Source organism: Battus philenor, unplaced genomic scaffold, assembly GCF_028537555.1.
Source record: "Battus philenor isolate CCGP_79_NKW_IND1 unplaced genomic scaffold, ilBatPhil1.0.hap1 SCAF_13, whole genome shotgun sequence".
Classification (NCBI taxonomy): Eukaryota; Metazoa; Arthropoda; class Insecta; order Lepidoptera; family Papilionidae; genus Battus; species Battus philenor.
The window spans coordinates 14721364-14739559 of NW_027181675.1; the positions used below are offsets into that span (position 1 = coordinate 14721364).

At 37.0% G+C, this 18196-nt stretch overlaps 1 protein-coding gene across 2 annotated transcripts in view; it reads right to left on the reverse strand.

Annotated features, from left to right (window-relative positions):
* Positions 1-297: 297 nt before the first annotated feature.
* hfw (leucine-rich repeat domain-containing protein hfw) overlaps positions 298-18196 on the reverse strand; it is a 67754-nt gene continuing 49855 nt past the window's right edge. For both annotated transcript variants that reach the window (XM_068777024.1, XM_068777023.1), the window contains 9 exons: positions 15350-15448; positions 10941-11124; positions 8076-8201; positions 5652-5852; positions 4263-4432; positions 3382-3567; positions 2511-2669; positions 1317-1427; positions 298-898 (listed from right to left, as the gene is read on the reverse strand). In XM_068777024.1, coding sequence (XP_068633125.1) covers positions 623-898; positions 1317-1427; positions 2511-2669; positions 3382-3567; positions 4263-4432; positions 5652-5852; positions 8076-8201; positions 10941-11124; positions 15350-15448 — 1512 coding nt within the window. In that variant the 3' untranslated portion in view covers positions 298-622. The remainder of the gene's footprint in view (positions 899-1316; positions 1428-2510; positions 2670-3381; positions 3568-4262; positions 4433-5651; positions 5853-8075; positions 8202-10940; positions 11125-15349; positions 15449-18196) is intronic.

The following is an 18196-nucleotide window of genomic DNA, read 5'->3' on the forward strand; positions in this document are numbered from 1 at the left end:
TTTTGAAATACATAACATTTTTCTATAGTTTCCATGTAAAAAACAATATTCACTTTGATATGTCTTGTAATATAATCAGTATAATTCTTAATATCTGATTTAAATTTTACTTTTTCCAAGTTGATTATAATAAAAATAATAAGATATATTAAAAATTTCTTTACAAAAATACACAATTTGTAAATATAAATTTGATTGACATTTAATATTATTGGATTTGATATATTTAGTTTAATTATTAAATATATTACTTTATAGTTTCATATATGTTTTAGTTGAAAATCATAAATCCATTTTTATAACAATATAAAATTATTGATATGTTAAATATATAAGTATTTAATATATTTTAAATACCAACATATATATGTTTAATATTGATTTCTGCCAGAACTTTTTTTAAGAGAACTTTATAGCTATAAGAACATTAGCATATTTATAAATATATGTATAGCTTGACCTATAAATCAATGTGAAGCCAAATTTTTTCTAACGCCAAGTTTTGTTTTTCGCTCCAAACCTTGGTAACGACCCTGGATATGTAATTGTCCATGTCTTCAGCATGCTTAAAGTTAAAGCCGATATAAGAAATGTTGAATGCTACCGTTTGATATAGCTGTGGTCACTCGCAGAGCCAGTCGCATGGCAACCTTGGCATCTTATTGGCCGGCCAGGGCAGGTAACCAGCGCTCTTGAACACCCAGTAGTCGTAGGAGACCTTGCTGACAAGAAGCACCAGCACCAGCACCTCCAGGCCGATGATGTAGTATATGTAGTCAGTCCAGTCGCGAGGCGAGTGGCACGCGGCTGCCTCGGGGAGCTCCGCCACGGGTCCGCCGTGCAGGCACTGCAGCGCCCGATAGTCCGGGATGTTGCGGAAGTTCTCCAGAAGCCATGGCTGTAGACAACAATCACCACGCTACATCAACAGACTTTTAATAGTGTAAAAACATGGAGAAAGAAAGAATGATAGAAACTTGATGAAAAATACGGTGCAGAAGAAGAATATATATTTAATATATCTCTCATTAATTAATTTATAAGTATAGAAATTATATATGTTGCGTTTACACTTAATATAAATGCTGGGTACTTGAGGTTCAGGTTCTTTGAGACCAACGTAATATATATATATATATATATATATACCGACAGCCACCCGCTATATCCCAACATCGTTAGTTTTTTTAGGCTTTGGGTTTGTTAGCCACGCTTCTTATGTTTAGATTGTTTACTTCTTTTTTCTTCTCTATCAATTACGCATATTACTAAACTAGCTTCCTCCAAAGGCCTGTTCAGGGTGATCGGGCACATACCTTCAGGACCTTCTCCGTGTTGCAGTCGCAGTGGATGTAGTTGCCGCCGATGGAGAAGGTGGTGTAGATGCCGGTCATGTCGAACTTGTTCGACAGCACGTACGTGTGGATCTGACGAAGCATAGAAACATAAATGGTGAAATTGAACAATTTTAAACCTTCTGTATACATAATAGTGTGATTTTACTTCCAGACGGGGATTACCCATCTGATAAAACGCATTTTTCACGCTTTTTCCAGTTCACGATACAATCGGAATAGTGTTTTTCCTGTACAGCCTTTAAGATCTTCGATTCGGATTTTATCTCCTTAATCGTGTCAAAACAGCGGTGGTCTTTTGAGTTTTCTAAATAGCCAGAAGGAAGTTACGGAATTGTATGGGTCAAGTTTTTCGATCGAGTCGCAAAGACACAATGCAGTATGACATCGACCAATCGAGTCTTAACCCTTTCCATTCCAATGTCGAGTGTCGCTCGAAACTGATTTTGTTCAACAAGCTCCACTGTCGAGTGATACTCCACATGGTGTAATACTTCTTTTTGCGGAAAATTTTCAAACAGGAAAGATTTTGGTTACTAAAATGTTTGAATCACGAATGAATGAAACATGTTCTAGAATCGCAAGATACTATATTTCATTTAAATTTTATCGATGCTACATAACAGCCTTGGAGTGGAAAGGGTTAACGCGTTTGAGATAAAAAACATCCTTCAAAATGGTCTGGAATGAGACAAATGAGATTTTAAATTTTGACGAAAAGACGCTTAGCAAATGTTATAGACAATCCTACCAACCTTGAGAAAAAATTACGTACCTTCCTAACCTAACCTAACCTTACTGTTTGATCACAGGTATACGATCGGTCATAAAAAATACCTCTTTTCTTATTTGCCTATTTTTCAAGCATAGCCTATGTAAGCCTATAGACATTACCAGTTCATCCACGTCTTGACCTTATTACCAGCCTTCCTGATGCCCGAAAGTTTAAAATAACAATTTCACTTTACATTTTAATCTTTCTTATATTTCATTATTTAATTTTGTTTGATAAACTTTATAAAATTATTGCATTACATTTATTTTTTATTAATACATTACACGGAAGTATATTGTAAAATCGTACATCCTATAAAGGACTTTTTAACATATATGTCATAGTAGCCCAAGAGCATTCTAGAACATAAAATAACTTACAGTCTTAAGTTTGTTGTGGCTGATAGAGAAGTACATGAAGTTGTCAATGAACTTGGTGCCTTCAAGTTCCACGATGCTCTCCACGTCGTTGTGGTCCACGATCAGCTGCCGCAGGTGCTCGTATGATGGGTCGTCGCTCACCGCCTGCAGCGACGTTATCTGCAACGACACCTCGACTCAAGCCTCGCGCATCCAGCAGGACCACAAAGACAAAAAAACTGCCATTAAGGTTATATACAATACCAAAGCTGTTCCAGACAATTCTTTAGTTCTTGCTGATGTTTATTGTACCTGAACTTAATTTTAGATAGCAAGCTGAACTGAAATTCACGCTAAACGAAAACAAGAAAGAAGTTGAGTATAATTTTCTGGCAACACAGAAGAATGATATATAAGAAGTGGAGTCTGACGCCTTATAACTGTCTGGTTGTAAATCTGGTCACATAGAGCGGTGGTGTGATGATCCAGAATGAACCAGATAAAATTTCGAATACTCCATAGGAAAACGAAAAATGATCGCAGTGGCGCTTGGTTGCGGAAACCACCCTGCAGAGACAAGACAGGATAGGATTAACACTGTTGCCTTATTAGGACTTTATAGCCTTACAGCTTTTCAACCGAGGTGAGGTAGGATATGGAAAGCCCTAAGTTTAAACCTCGTTTTATTATTGATACCGAATTCTGAAACTGCCGAGGTATTAGATTTTTTTTATTACATAAGATACTAAATCGTATATTGGGAAAATAATAACAAATACATTCCTAATTAGAAAGTTAATTTCACAGTGACCAGTTAAAGATAATGAAAGATTGACAGTAATTGTAAATAAAACTGAGGAAAGAAATGTTACAAGTGTGAGGTGTGACTCACGTTGTTATAGGAGACGTTAAGCTTGACCGTGTTGGGCGGAAGGTTGGTGGGCAGCTGCGTGAGGTGGCCGCCCGAGCAGTCCACAGCCACCAGGTTGGTGACGCCCTTGCCCAGCAGCTCCAGGCGCTCGGGCACGCACGTGCAATTGATGTTCGCCGGCTTTATGTTGCGGCAGCTCGCGTTCAGCTGCTCCCGCGTTAGACAAACATCTTTTATTATGCTCATTATTATTACACGCCACGTGTAACATGAGAACAATAATATTTACTATTTTACGGAATTACAGATTTCTTTTAATTTATTTCCTTTACTATCCTATGTGTAAATTGTCCCTTACAAAACCCCAAAGGACTGTGTAAATTGTACAATCTTTGACATTGCACTCCCCCACGGGTCATGCCACTCTTCAACAATCTCCTCCTCTTCGTCAGAGAAAAATATTTTCACTGAACTTTGACACTCAGGACTGAAGAAAATCTCTGACTGCACATGGCCAAGAACTGGTTTGTCTTAAAAGGAACGCCACGAATACATTTCGATAAAATCTTATATAAAGTGTAATGTTAATTAAACACTTCTTAGAGGAAAACAAATTGTATTCAGTTCCAGTGCCACTATCTCTAAGTCGACATATTCGAGAGCGCGCGTTGCCATAGAGCGTCAGTCTTAACCCTCTTACTTGTCTATGCTGCGTTCATACAAATACACTACAAGAAACATTCCCTAACAGTACCAAGGCTTCTACTTCCTTAAAAACCCTGTATCTCTCCGAATAACCTTAAAGCGTCGAAGGTTACAAACGTACCCTGACCAGAGAAATGCTCAAAATAAACCCATAGGAGTTTTTATGCAGCACTATTAGAATCTAGAAGGTATCTCACCTCTTTCTGAACGCGCAGGTGATCGATCTTGACGATCTGGACTTCCTCGAACCAGTTGAATCGCAGGTCGAGCGCGCAGAACGTCCGCTTGTAGTTTACAAACGTGACCAGGGAACTGTTATTCGTCTCCATAGCCTTCTGGAAGTGCTTGCACGGAAGGTAGTTGTTGCCTGAACACAAACATACGCCTTCGTAACACATCCATCTATATATATATATTTAATGGAATCAGGCGTTACCTCGCGGAAGTCCATCCTAAGTAAGAAAAAGACCAATATTTAGCCACTTCCGCACATGCAGTGGTAGTCGTATTGCGTATGCGGCAAACAATGCGAATCACACAACCGCCACCGCCAAATTACTCAACACGTGTTTCACCCCTCCACGGGGCATCTTTAGGAGCTACGTTACACCGATTAGCGCCAAACTCTGTGCATTTCATTGCACGACTTCCACTGCATGTGCGGGGGTGGCTAAATATTGGTCCTTTTCTTACCATATATATATGGCTTTATTTTTGTATCTCGCTGTCATATATATAACTTTTAAAATGCAATAAAAATACAGGTTGTCATATTTTAAACAATTTTTTTTTCGCTCACATGTAATTCTCCAGGTAAAAGTTAGTTCACATTATCGGAAGAAAAGCCTATATGGCGTATATTTTTTTATTATTAATATCCTTTATGTTGTAATACTTTTGAGACAAATATGCTTTTACTTTTTAAAAGTTGTTTGTTTCAGACTGTAAGGTGGTGCCCAGCGAACTGGTGATCTTCTGCAGGAGCGTGTTCCTGATCATAAATAGAATCTGGTGGTGGCCTTAATCTTTTACTAAGCAATTGAGGCAATTACTAAGGCAGTGGATCAAGCTGTTCCTACCATTGCAATAACATAATATTTCACAAGTTTTATATAATAATAGAATTTCGGAAATCAGTTTCAGCAGTAAGTGTTGTGAAAACAATTCCAACAATAAAAGTGTTGTGAACACAATTCCAACAATAGAAGTGTTTTGAACACAATTCTAACAATAAAAGTGCTGTGAACACAATTCCAACAATAAATGTGTTGTGAACACAATTCCAGCAATAAAAGTGTTGTGAACACAATTCCAACAGTAAGTGTTGTGAACACAATTCCAACAATAAAAATATTGTGAATATAATTCCAACAGTAAGTGTTGTGAACACAATTCCAGTAGTAAGTGTTTGAAACAAAATTTCAATAATAAGTGTCGTGAACACACTTTCAGCAGTAAAAGTATTGTGAACATAATTTCTGCAGTGAGCATTTTGTGAACATAGGTACAGCAGCAGGTGCTGTGAACAAAGTTCCAGCATTACATGTTGTTAATACAATTTCATGAGTAAAAGTATCAAAGTTTACCAGACAAGTCGATAGAGATCTTGCGATTGCTCTGAACGAGACTGAGCGGGAACTCTGTGAGGTTGTTGGCGGACGCGTCTAGTATGGTCAGGTTGAACAGGTAAGCAAACGGTCGCTGTATGGACGGCTGCAGCTTCGCGGTGGTCAGGTTATTGTTGGAGATGTTCAGGCATGCGATCGGCGAGTACTTCGGGAACTGACCTGGAATAGCAGACACCCATCAAAACCAAGATATTTTTATAACATTACTAGCTGATCCCGCAAACGTTGTTTTGCAAAAAAAAATTAAAGTTTTTAATTAACCAATGTAAGATAAGGGTTGATCGTAGAGGGGTGAAAATTTAGGTTTGTATGTATTTTTGTATGCTGTATCATAATAAAATAAAAACCAAAAAAATTGTCTAAAAAAATTAAAAATAAAATTTAGGGGTGGACCACCCTTATCACTTTGGGGTATGGAAAATAGATAGTAGCCGATTCTCAGACATACTGAATATGCATGTAAAATTTGGTAAAAATCGGTCAAACCGTTTCGGAGGAGTTCAAGTTCGAACACCGTGACACGAGAATTTTATATATTAGATAAACCTCGGTGATCTTATCAATCATATGTTCTTGGCTGAGCAGTCATGATTATGAAATTTGTAATACAGTCCTACTTTATTGGGTAAGTTTCTCAGACTTACTTCGCACCCGCAGATTCAGGAATAACTCCGTGAAGGTCTTTACCAGATCAGTTCAAGTGTCATGGAATAAGTTTATTTCGGCCAAGCTGATCGGAATTGACCACGATCTACCCATTATAGATTCCAAATACTCGAGAGACACATAAAGCCAAATATAGGTTAAGCTAACGTTACGTTTCTGGATTTAATTTTATCTCTATCAACAAAGAAGAAAACCATTTGACCTTTAACCAGACCTTTGGATCCATAAACATTCACTGTACCCTAGGCATCAGGTCTTTCCATAGCGTCACCTTTAGCATAACGTGATGCTTGATAAAGTCACTTAAATCATCCACAGACTAATTTCAACTTTGTCGTGAGCTTTTACATACTTTTAAGGACTTACTCTCTTAATCTCTTAAGGCTATTGGTGATGGAGTTGAGAAAAACCTTCACTTGGAGGTCTTCGCGTGGGTTTTGTTTGGAAGACGAGGTCTATAAAGTGCGTATAAGATCTTCAGAGGGGGACAATTACTTTTCCTAAGTTTAGGTGGAGTTTAGCTGCGTACAAAACAGAAGAAATATCATATAGGTTTACTTTCTTGCAGGAATAAGTACGAAGATATCCCCTCCTTCCATACACAAAAAGACCTAAGCAAATTAAACTTATATTTATAGAAATATATCTGACACCTATAGATCAACGAGCACATTCAATACAATACCGAAGTTACTTACTGCTGAAGTTACTTCTCTTCTCCTCCAGAAGAACGTCCTCGGCTTTAGCGTGTTTGGAGTAAAACACAAATATTATAAGTAGAATATACTTATAACCTACATTACGGTTTCACTTCATTTTTTGTACATTTTCATGTCAGACCTCTGATAAGCCTCTTTAGAGTTTTCTTGGCTTCCATGGTAGAGTGGAAGCAACCCTTTAGCTTCTACTCTGTGATTGACCAGAGCGGGCACTATTAGCGACGAGGAAGATGACAAGGAAATAAAATGTCAACTTCCTTTTGTAAAACGTTATTGGGGTAAGTCGTATCAGATTTGTTGTAGTTCTAGCTTGTTGAAGTAGTGGACGAAATGGCCGCTAGAGCCTTAACATCTTGGAAATCATGGATCGGCAAGCAAGACAGATCCCGTTAATATCCTCGGAAGACGCTGGGTGCAAAGTGCTTCAAACCAGTCCTATTGGAAATTGGAGCCCTATTTCCAGCAATGTCCTCCCGTTGTAATGATGATAACTTGGATCTTGAAACAAATGTAATGGAATGCTGTACATTTTAACAAGGCGATAAAAAATATATCACACTTCTATACCGGAACTCAGAATTGATCGGAAAAAAGCGTATAGGTATATTTCACTAATATTTATACATTCTGTCAATTGAAGTTATAAAGGTGCCGAGAAGATTTCAGGATTAATAAACTGTTCTTTCCTTGCTTTACCTGAAGTTCCATGGACATTTAGGAATGACAGCCATCATCATTATCACCATGTCAGCCGAAACTCACTACAACAAGACATAGGTCTCCTTCAAAGATCATCATAATGACGGGTCTTGCGCTGCCAGCATCAAGCTACTTCCTGCAACCTTGACTATATCATCAGTCCTCTCACCACGCCGCATCTACCGGTGATCTCAAGTTAAGAACCTTTCAGTGCCACTTCGCCATCACTACATAATAGTTTGTTGATTTCTTCACTTCAGATACCATTACAATTTATCATTATAATTGGATATCTCACCTACTATCTTCCCAATGTTGCCGTCGGTGAAGGCCATAGAAACGAGGCGCCGGAACACCGCCTGCGACACATCCAACTCCTCGATGCTCGCGTTCAGCACATGCAGGTTCGTCGTGTTCTGGGTCACTGGTAACATATAAACGATGGTCAATGAGGAACATCATTTATTTAATATAGAAATAAGAAAAGGGCCAATATTTAGCCACTACCGTACATGCAATGGTAGTCGTGCAACAAAGTGCACCGCCCGCCAGCCCGCTGATAAATGCGCATGCGGCAAACAATGCGTATTACATAACTGCCACCGTTAAATCACTCAACACGTGTTTCACCCCTCCACGGGGCATCTTCAGGAGTTATGTTACACCGATTAGTGCCAAACACAGAGTGAATATGGTGGTTGCGGAACTATATAAGTAGAGATTTTTAAAGTTTTTTTTTAAATTAGTGGTTTGACACAAAACATCTTTCAAAATGATTTGAGCTGTGCCAAATGATATTCCATGTATTGACAAATAGAAACTTGCCAAATGTTATAGACAGTCCTATCAATGCAGAAAAAAATTTAATTCCTGTAAGTTTTAACTGACTATTTCACCTTACTTTTTGATCATAAGTATGCGATCTATAGTGGATAATATCATGAAAAAAATACTAAAACCTCTTTTGTAATTTGTCGACTTTTCCAGTATAGCCTATGTTCACCTATAAATAGGCTTACCATAATTACAAAGTGCCAAACCGGGACGCAGAAGAGAAAGAGGCCAATTTTCATTTTGCTTTTCGCTTAATTTGTGTTTTTCATATTTGAAATGCAATCAAAGTTATTATGAATTGAAAACATATTAATAAATGAGAATATATTTTTTATTAAAAAGAAAAAGAGACAAAGTACAATGAATACAAACAACACTAAAAATTTGCCCAGTTTTATATTCACCCACGCTTGCTTTATATTTTTCACTAGAGTGCACTTTCTTCGGAATCGTTTTGTCGTGCTTAATTTTATCATAAAATTCACTGCATGACATGTTCAAGTTGAGTTTGCACGTAAGCAAGGCTTCCACAACGCATTCTTCCATCCTCCCCCGATCGTCAGACCACATTTTTTTTATTTGTGAAAAAATTCTTTCCACTGGCGCTGAAGTACCCGGTAGACACAGCAAACTCCACAATTTTTTTTAAATTTGGCACCTCAATATGCTGTTTGTGAAAACGGGTGAATAGCTGGACCCATTTCTCGGAGCTATTAGCACTATTCATTAGATTTTTGGCGCGGATGGCACGGGGGAACGATTGGTTGGGGTATCGGTGCTGTTCAAGTTTGACCGGGACGCTAATGCAAACCGGCCGGGACGCCGGGACAGGGATCTCAAACCGGGACTATCCCGGATAAACCGGGACGTATGGTAAGCCTACCAATAAACATAACCAGTGCATCCGGGCGTCCGACCGTCCGCGTCTTGACCTTGAGCGCAATAGGTAGCAACAACAACACAATGCAAACACCGCCGGCATACCTTATCGCGAGGAACGGTTCAAAATTTTACGCATACACTTATGGTATAACTATCCACATGTCAGCGTGACCATGTTGTATAATTGTAAATGTTGAAAATTGATTATTGTATGGTAGACGCATAATTATGGCCTCAAGAAATCTCCAGGTCACTTAGAGAGTAAAGGAGAGGGATTTGTTCAGAGTTTCGATAAGAGGTCGAATAACAAATGAGGAGATACGTAGAAGAACCAAGATAAGACACATCACTCGAGCAACCGATGGGCATTGGGGCCGAAAGGTTATCAAGCGACTACCCCATCAGGTAGACCAACGACATAGTCCAGGTCAAAGTAGCTGGATACGGACAGCACAGGATCGGTCATTGTGACGATCTTTGAGGAAGTCCTGCGCCTTATAGAGAGCATCAAACAACTAAAAAGAAGAAGAAGACGTATGTTTTGGTCATCATTTCTGCCGGATTATGTCCATTGGTGCTCATTGCCGTCACGCGGCGGACCAGGTGAACATTCAGCGTCTTCTGTTGACCGTAACAAGGTCATCTGTTTACCTTATGAGTGACGTCATAGGCTACATTGAATTTGTCTCTTAGTCTATTCAAGAAATGTGTTAAGCACAGGCTCTGTCCAAAAGCATTTTACCCTATTTCAGGCTATGTTCAAGATTATTCTATTTTTTTATTTTTACTTATTGAGGAATCTTAAAAAGTAGTAACATAATGCGACTTAAACTACGAGCGGTTATCACAAGTTTTCGTGTTTAGCAAAGATTTCGATTGTGTGGACTTACAAAAGGATCAAAATCCTACATAGATGAAAGTTAATAAATAAAATTATGGCATATATATGTGTATATATGCCATATTTTTTTATTGATCAACTATATAAAGCACGCACGCATGCACCAGACACACATGCACTCGCACAGACACACACACATACACATATATAAAAATCTATACATAAATATATGTATACAAAAATTAAAAAGTCGTTATTTTAAATTTAAGATCGTTTTAAAGAAAATTGATTATTTTTTGGTTAACGCAATCAAAAGAAATGACAAACCTCTGAGCTTCTTGTTAGTTCACGTCAGTAGGTTACGCGTTACGAACGTATATAAAAAACAGTCAAAAATTTTCTGTATCGACTAAAGAGGATCGGGCATTATTTCTATCTCTCAGCTCATTGCAATCGCTTTCCACCGCTCCTCTCCCCCATGACACGCGTTGTCACTGTCGTCAGTGTGACAGAAGTACTATTTATTGTTGGCAAGAAAATATTTTTTGGCTCTTTCTACTAAAAAGGTTGCCGACCCCTGAACTAGGAGGTAAAGTCGTTACTCACTGACAATCTGTAGCGCTTCCTTGAGACGGAAGCTGTCCACGTCGCAGCAGAAGACGGAGACTGCGTCCACGCGCGTGCACTTGACGCCCTCCTGGGGGCAGCGTGAGCGCGGCATGTGGAAGCACTTGCCCTGGCTGAGCTCCTGCTTGGGCGGTTCAGGTTGCGGCGTCGACTCGGGCACCAGCTGCAATCATAATATTAGTAGACACTATACATTGTCTATTATAAGTTTTTGCTGTTAATCATATTTATGTAGCTTCATCTGTATTGAGCCCGCAGAAACAGGAGATCAGCAAGGTTAAAAATTTCCGCTGTGTCATCGTAACGAAGTTTGCACGAAGAAGGACTATACCGTGTATATAGTGTTGTGTGTTGTGTAACTTTGGAAAGCGAGGACAGTTCGGCAGTCCGGGGCGACACGGGTCATTTCTGACCCTCGCTTGACGCGGCAGCCGGTGTGGTGGGTATTGGTGCTTATTCGATGATAGATCAGATCTTAATCTCACATTTTAAAGACTATAGTGGTACCGAAACCTTTGTCCCGCGATGTACGGAGGCGACGAGAGGGGGCCGGGGAGGAAAGTGCATGAACGCCGCCGTGAGACATAAGATGTGGTGCAGCGGTTTCAATACTACTACATTGTCAGTTTTCGAGAAAAAAAATTAAAAATGTCCAAAATTAAAATCGATATTATTGTAAATTACATTATAATTTGTAAATTATCACAATAATTATTTTTATATACTTATGTTTAACTGTTAAGAATAAAGTCGATGTAGTAAGGCTCAAATTTATATTATTTTGGATAATTACTTTCGTCGTTGTTAAATTTAAAATTGATATATCACCGTTCTTACCGAAGAAAATGACAATCGCCGTCATCATTTTAAAAGAGTTTTTAAATATTTATCATCTGCGAGGTCCAATACACCTTGACTTTTTCCATAATTTTCTAGCTAAAATTACGGATATAGGCATAGTTAACTTTTTTTTCTCTAAATAAACAAGGTAAAATACAGACAGTTATAAATAGATTATATAATAAAAAACTACTATTTTTTGACATGCTAAGATTAAACACTTATGTTGTTATCATTATAGTGCATCAACCTTTGAGATATAGTCAATACTTAGTTTCTCGTCTCTCCTGAAAAGTTGCATATTCGGACTTATCTATTTATTAAGTGGGACGAGGATATATTTGCTTAGTTTTACAATTTGTTTCAACACAATATATATTGTTCCTCTATTCCTTTCTAGATGGCGCTAGCTGTACATCGCGATGTCGTTTGCACGCTAAAGGACAAATCGCCCTGTTGGCCCTGTTATAAGGCAAGTATTAACATAGTAAAACTATATATATTTGAAGTCAGTTACATTGTGAACTGATAGCTCAGCGGTGAAGGACAGAGACTTGCGATCATACATTGCAGTTTCGATTCCCGTGACAAGCAAGTTGATGGACAGTAGCTTCCTCTGCGTACCTTAATACCACACTGCGATTGCCAAATCACCTGCCAATCCCCACAGGATTAAGGTATATGCCCATAGATATCTTTGTGGGAGGACCATGCCTTGCAGTGGGCGTCGAAGAGACTACAGCTTATAATTGGGGAATCCCCTACACGCGGCCAGTTCACTTCTATTACAAATAAAAAATCCATAATTTATTTTAAACTGACATTAATGTGAGTAATTTTGATATCGTTTGAATATGTTTATGTATGAGCAGTCATTTAAATAAACAACTATTCAAAACGTTCTTTATTTAAAATTTATAATGACATTAATTAGTTCATAAATTTGTATATTTTTTTTTAAATTCTACAGATATTAGCGTGCGTCTTGTTTATATATATTTTTTTTAATCTCAGATTTATTAGCTCGCATTTATACATGTTAGTATTTTTTAAGACTTTTAAAGTATTTCTTAACTTAAATCATTGAACCGCTTTGAGCGACTTACCCTGGGCCCCGCCTCTGAGGGGCCCGGCAAGTGAAAATGAGTTGAAGCTTAAGTATGAAAAGGACCAATATTTAGCCACTTCCGCACATGCAGTGGTAGTCGTGCAATAAAATGCACCGCCCGCCAGCCCGCTGATAAATGCGTATGCGGCAAACAATGCGAATTACACAACTGCCACCGCCAAATCACTCAACACGTGTTTCACCCCTCCACGGGGCATCTTCAGGAGTTATGTTACGTCGATTAGTGCGAAACACAGAGTCTCTGTGAGACTGTAGACTGAACAGGCGCGTTTATACGTTACGTATTTATCAGCGGGCTGACGGGCGGTGCATTTCATTGCACGACTACCACTGCATGTGCGGAAGTGGCTAAATATTTGTCCTTTTCTTACTTAGGATGGACTTCCGCGAGGTAACGCCTGATTCCATTAAATGAGTTGAAGCTTGCTTTTTGCGTTTCAAGGTGTTTGGTAGCGGGCACGGTTCTCAAATACGACCATTTCATATTTGGTAGCCGCGTATATGTATCGCAAATAGTCCTTCTCCACCCTATTGTACCCTACCGCCAAGCTTATTCCTTCTACATTTATTGCTAGCAGTTTTAGTAAATTAGATACGCGTGAGAATCGTGGAACAGGCTCCCCGCATGCCCCGTCGAAATGCAACACCGTCTTTCCTCTGTCTCACTAATCTACAGGATTCTTCTGTCACTTGAGTCACCGCCATATTGGTATATTTATATAAAACCAAAAAATCTAAAGCCTATTTTAACAAAATGTTAATTATGCCAGTTCTATATATTTATTTTTACTTAATCAACTTGCGCAGACTTTACCGATAAACCGAATTTCAATGGATTAGTTTAAATTGATATTTAATGCGTATTTAGAATGAAAATAAAATTCATTTACGATATAATATTAAAATAAGCGACCAAATCTTCTTGGAGTGATGCTAGAAGACGACAGGAAGAGTTACAAAAAGTAACGAAACATAAAACAGTCGGGTAATAAATAAAAAAGGAATTAATCTGAGATAAAATTTTTTGGAGAAGAATGTAACAGATATAATTATAAAATATAAAATGAAAAATTCACATAATTGTTGAAGCGCAGAAAAATAGAATAAAAATTTTCCAGGAGGAATTGCGAAGGAGGAGAGGCGGTGTACGAAAAGTAACGTATTGAAAGAAATAAAAGAAAATGATGGAAAAAAGAAGGTAGTAAAAGATATTGAAACAGATAAAAAAGCAAAAAAAAAAATAAAAAGTATGTGAAGAAATACCCATGTTTTTGGGGTAAAATGAGTTTTTCCACTCCACATTACATTACACTGTCCACTATTAAATCTGACGACAGTATCAACGAGACTATATCAGTGACGTCATATGTATGCAAATACGTCATCATTCCATTTTGGATATACCGGAAACATTGCTTCCGGTCGCAGTGAGGGAACAGCGAACGTTGATTTATATCGTCATATTTTGCTGATCACCGTGTTAGTCGCACTGGTGATGAATTAGTTTACCACGGCCACGTATAATTGCAAATAGAAGACAAGTGTTCTGGGAGAAATCATTGTGTAAACATATTATTTACTATATGTGCTTGCGACTTCATCCCCGTTGAATTAAAAAAATGTTTCTATTTTTTTTCTTTTTTATTTTAATTACACAGACATTGAAACTTTATTAATCTCTCATGGTGTCGTGTCATTTCAGTCATAGAACATCCATCAACATTTTTAATAGGAGCGGTTGGGAGCGCCTTGCTTGCAGCGTCTTCTGACTTTTGACCATCTTAGGTCATAACAAAAAATATTATACGTACATGATTAGTCATTTTGTATTACGAATCATGTAATTTTAATGTTTTTTATGTACATCTTTAACTGCTTTATCTTTATAGCATGGTTGCACAGACTTATTAAGACTAGAGGCCACTCGGGCAAATCATGAACTGATGGCGGACCGGCCGCCAGAAGTATAGGTAATTAATTTTTTTGGTTTTATTCTGGAATAGAATTCAAAGTTTTTCAGATGTACGAGAGTATTATTTTTGCTGTCGGCGGGCCACCAGTATTCGACCGGCGGGCCGCGGTCTGTGCATCCATGATTTATAGATTGTTGTTAAGACCGCCTCTTGCACATTTGTATATTTTTATTATTTTTTAGTTACCATCAACGTATGATATATTTTAATGGATTTTGTGTACAATGAAATGTATAATAAATAAATAACAACTACATATAATTACGGGAATCAAAACAGAATTGACAAACTATTGTATTTACTTTTCAAAAACATTTTGTTTGACATTTTGCGAGCCAGACGTTTTTTCAAATAATATTTTTAAAAGTATTTTTCATAATAAATTTAGCACATGTTTTATGGTTGTGTTTAACACTTTTGGCCAAGGGTATGTATGATGTACCTACCTCTCTGTATTTAAGAGCGGGCTGTTCGAGGTCATCGACCCGCATCTCTATGGAAGGCACGTGCCACGCCAGGTACGCCACCAGCCACCACAGCACCACCTGCAAAACCATCACCAGCTTCAATACACCATGAAGATTTTAGCCTATGTTAAATTTAACCACATACATTATATTAAATCTATATAATACAATATTGTACCAGGAGGTCAGATAACACGCCTATAGATTTTTCTTTCTATATAAGTACCGCAAAAACCGCGACAAAATGTTTAATATCCCAACAATGATATGCTAGGGAGTTTTCTCCAATTGTCGAATTAGCAATCAAGTGTTTTTAGTTCATTGAAATATATGGAAATTGGATTGCTGACTCAAAACATAGTTGATATTATATTAGGAGGTTCGGAAAGTAATGTCGTTTTTGTCGGAATATTTTACAGAAAAACCGATTGATTTGTTACCGCTCCGGCATTGATTTGTACATCAAAGGTTGTTGATAACGAAGGTGAATATATTGTTGATTAGAAATAAAAACTTGTTGAAAATGTAGTCGTGTGAATTTAACTCTTAAAAGCCTAGAGTTTCAAAATTATACCAATCTTTTAAATCGAATTTTCACATTACTATTAGTTCTTTTATAGGTTGGCTGTACGTATTTTACTGTTGTATTATATTCTTTCCAAGGAAATTAAAAAAAAATCTGTTTTTCCCTTCATCTAGATCGAGCAAACACAGTAATATTAAAAGAAAATCACTTTCGTAAATCAGGCTATTAAGGGTTAACATAAGAAAACGAATTTACTTTCCGGTCGCCCTAATATTAGTAAGGTAAGCAATAAAGGGTCCTTGTTTTTGGCCGCCTCCATATTACAATAGGAAAGGTTGGAAGCAAGTTTTCTCCAGTGTCTTCTACTTTGTGAGTGGAAGTGTGTGTTCATATTTCCCACTCTAAATGTGATCAAAAAAAAGCTAACACAAGTTTTTGTGGACTCGTCACAGATCAGGCAGAGCTGAAAACACTTGAATGATTTTAAGTTGAACTATGATATTTTAGCATAACCATCTTGGTGGTTCAGACGGTTGATTTTCAAGCAAAACTCGAGATTAAGTTTTTCGACGCGGCGCATTTGCATTGCAATCTTGTTCACTTATATCATAAGTTGAATCGTCAAAATAACGCATATTGGTTATATAAACATAGATAGTGATATGTTCTAGGTGTATAAGCTATAAAGGGATGAATATATAGGTTACTAGCTGATCCCGCAAACGTTTTGCATAAAAAATTAATGTTTTTAATTAAGAAATAAAAAATAAGGGTTGATCGTAGAGGGGTGAAAGTTTAAGGTTGTATGTATTTTGTATGCTGTATCATAAAAAAATAAAAACAAAAAATTTCGTCAAAAAATTAAAAAAAAAATTTTAAGGGTGAACAACTCTCATCACTTATTGGGTATGGAAAAAAGATAGTGGCCGCTTCCCAGACCTACTGAATACGCGAATGAAATTTGGTAAAAATCGGTCAAGCCGTTTCGGAGGAGTTCAAGTTCGAACACCGTGACACTAGAATTTTATATATTATATATATCAGCAAAAAATCTTTAAGGCTTTTTGCACATATTTCCAATCTATCTGTATTTAGTGATCGCTTTAAAATATATTATGAATACACACTGTGATCAAATAGTAAGGTATAAATTGTTATTTGAAACTTCTGGGTATAAGGAAAGCAGGTAATTTTTTTTCTAGATCGATAGCACTGTCTACAACATTTCTCAGGCGTCTGTTTGTTAAGACAGTTTAATTATCTCCGAAATATACGTGTTTTTGTCAAATGTTTCAATATTGTCAAAAGCGTTAACCCTTAATAGCCTGATTTACAAAAGTGATTTTTTTTAATATTACTGTGTTTGCTTGAGGGTCTAGATGAAGTGAAAAATAGATTTTTTTTTTAATTTCGTTAGAAAGAATAGTATACAACAGTAAAATTCGTACAGCCAACCTATAAAAAAAAAAACTAATAGTAATGTGAACATTCGGTTTAAAAGATTGGTATCAAAATTGAAACTCTAAGCTATTAAGGGTTAAGTCTCGTTTCGTTCCAAAATCGCTCAATTAAAATAAATGCGTGAAAACCTCGTTCCGAAATCATCGTATTTGTTTGATTTGGCTAAATGTAACTTTTGACTATTCAGCGAACAAGCGAAGACAACTTTTTTACACGATTGAGGAAAATTAAAACCAAATCGAAGAAGCATTTGAAGGTTATACCGAAAAAAAGCTATTCCTGGTATTATTTCGAGGAATGGAAAAAGCGTTGTCAAAAGAATTTACATATAAACTAATTCACCTTTCTTTTTGATCATAGTATGATATTGAAACAAAATGAAACATTTTTATTTTCGTAAACATTTTTAAAAGGTTGATACAGTTTTATGAACATAAGTATCACATGTTTAGCCAGTATCGGCATGCAAAAGTAGATGTTATAACTGTTTTAAAACAATTCTACTTAAAACTAGTAACTTACATTACGTATTTATTCTATTCAATATCATCTTAAAAATCCTTAACAGTATAGTAGCATTTATCTACTAACCATATCCTTTAATTATGTAAAAATAGCTTTTCTGGTAGTTTACTTATATGCAATGGTATTTTATTATATATATTAGATTATATTAATAAGTGCTACTACGGCTCGGAATGCTGGACTGTAAGTAAGAGACACGAGCAAACACTTCATGTCAATGAGATGAAGATGTTTAGATGGTCGGGTGGTGTCACTAGAATGGACAGAATACGGAACGAATATATCAGAGGTTCGTTTAAGGTAGCTCCGATCCC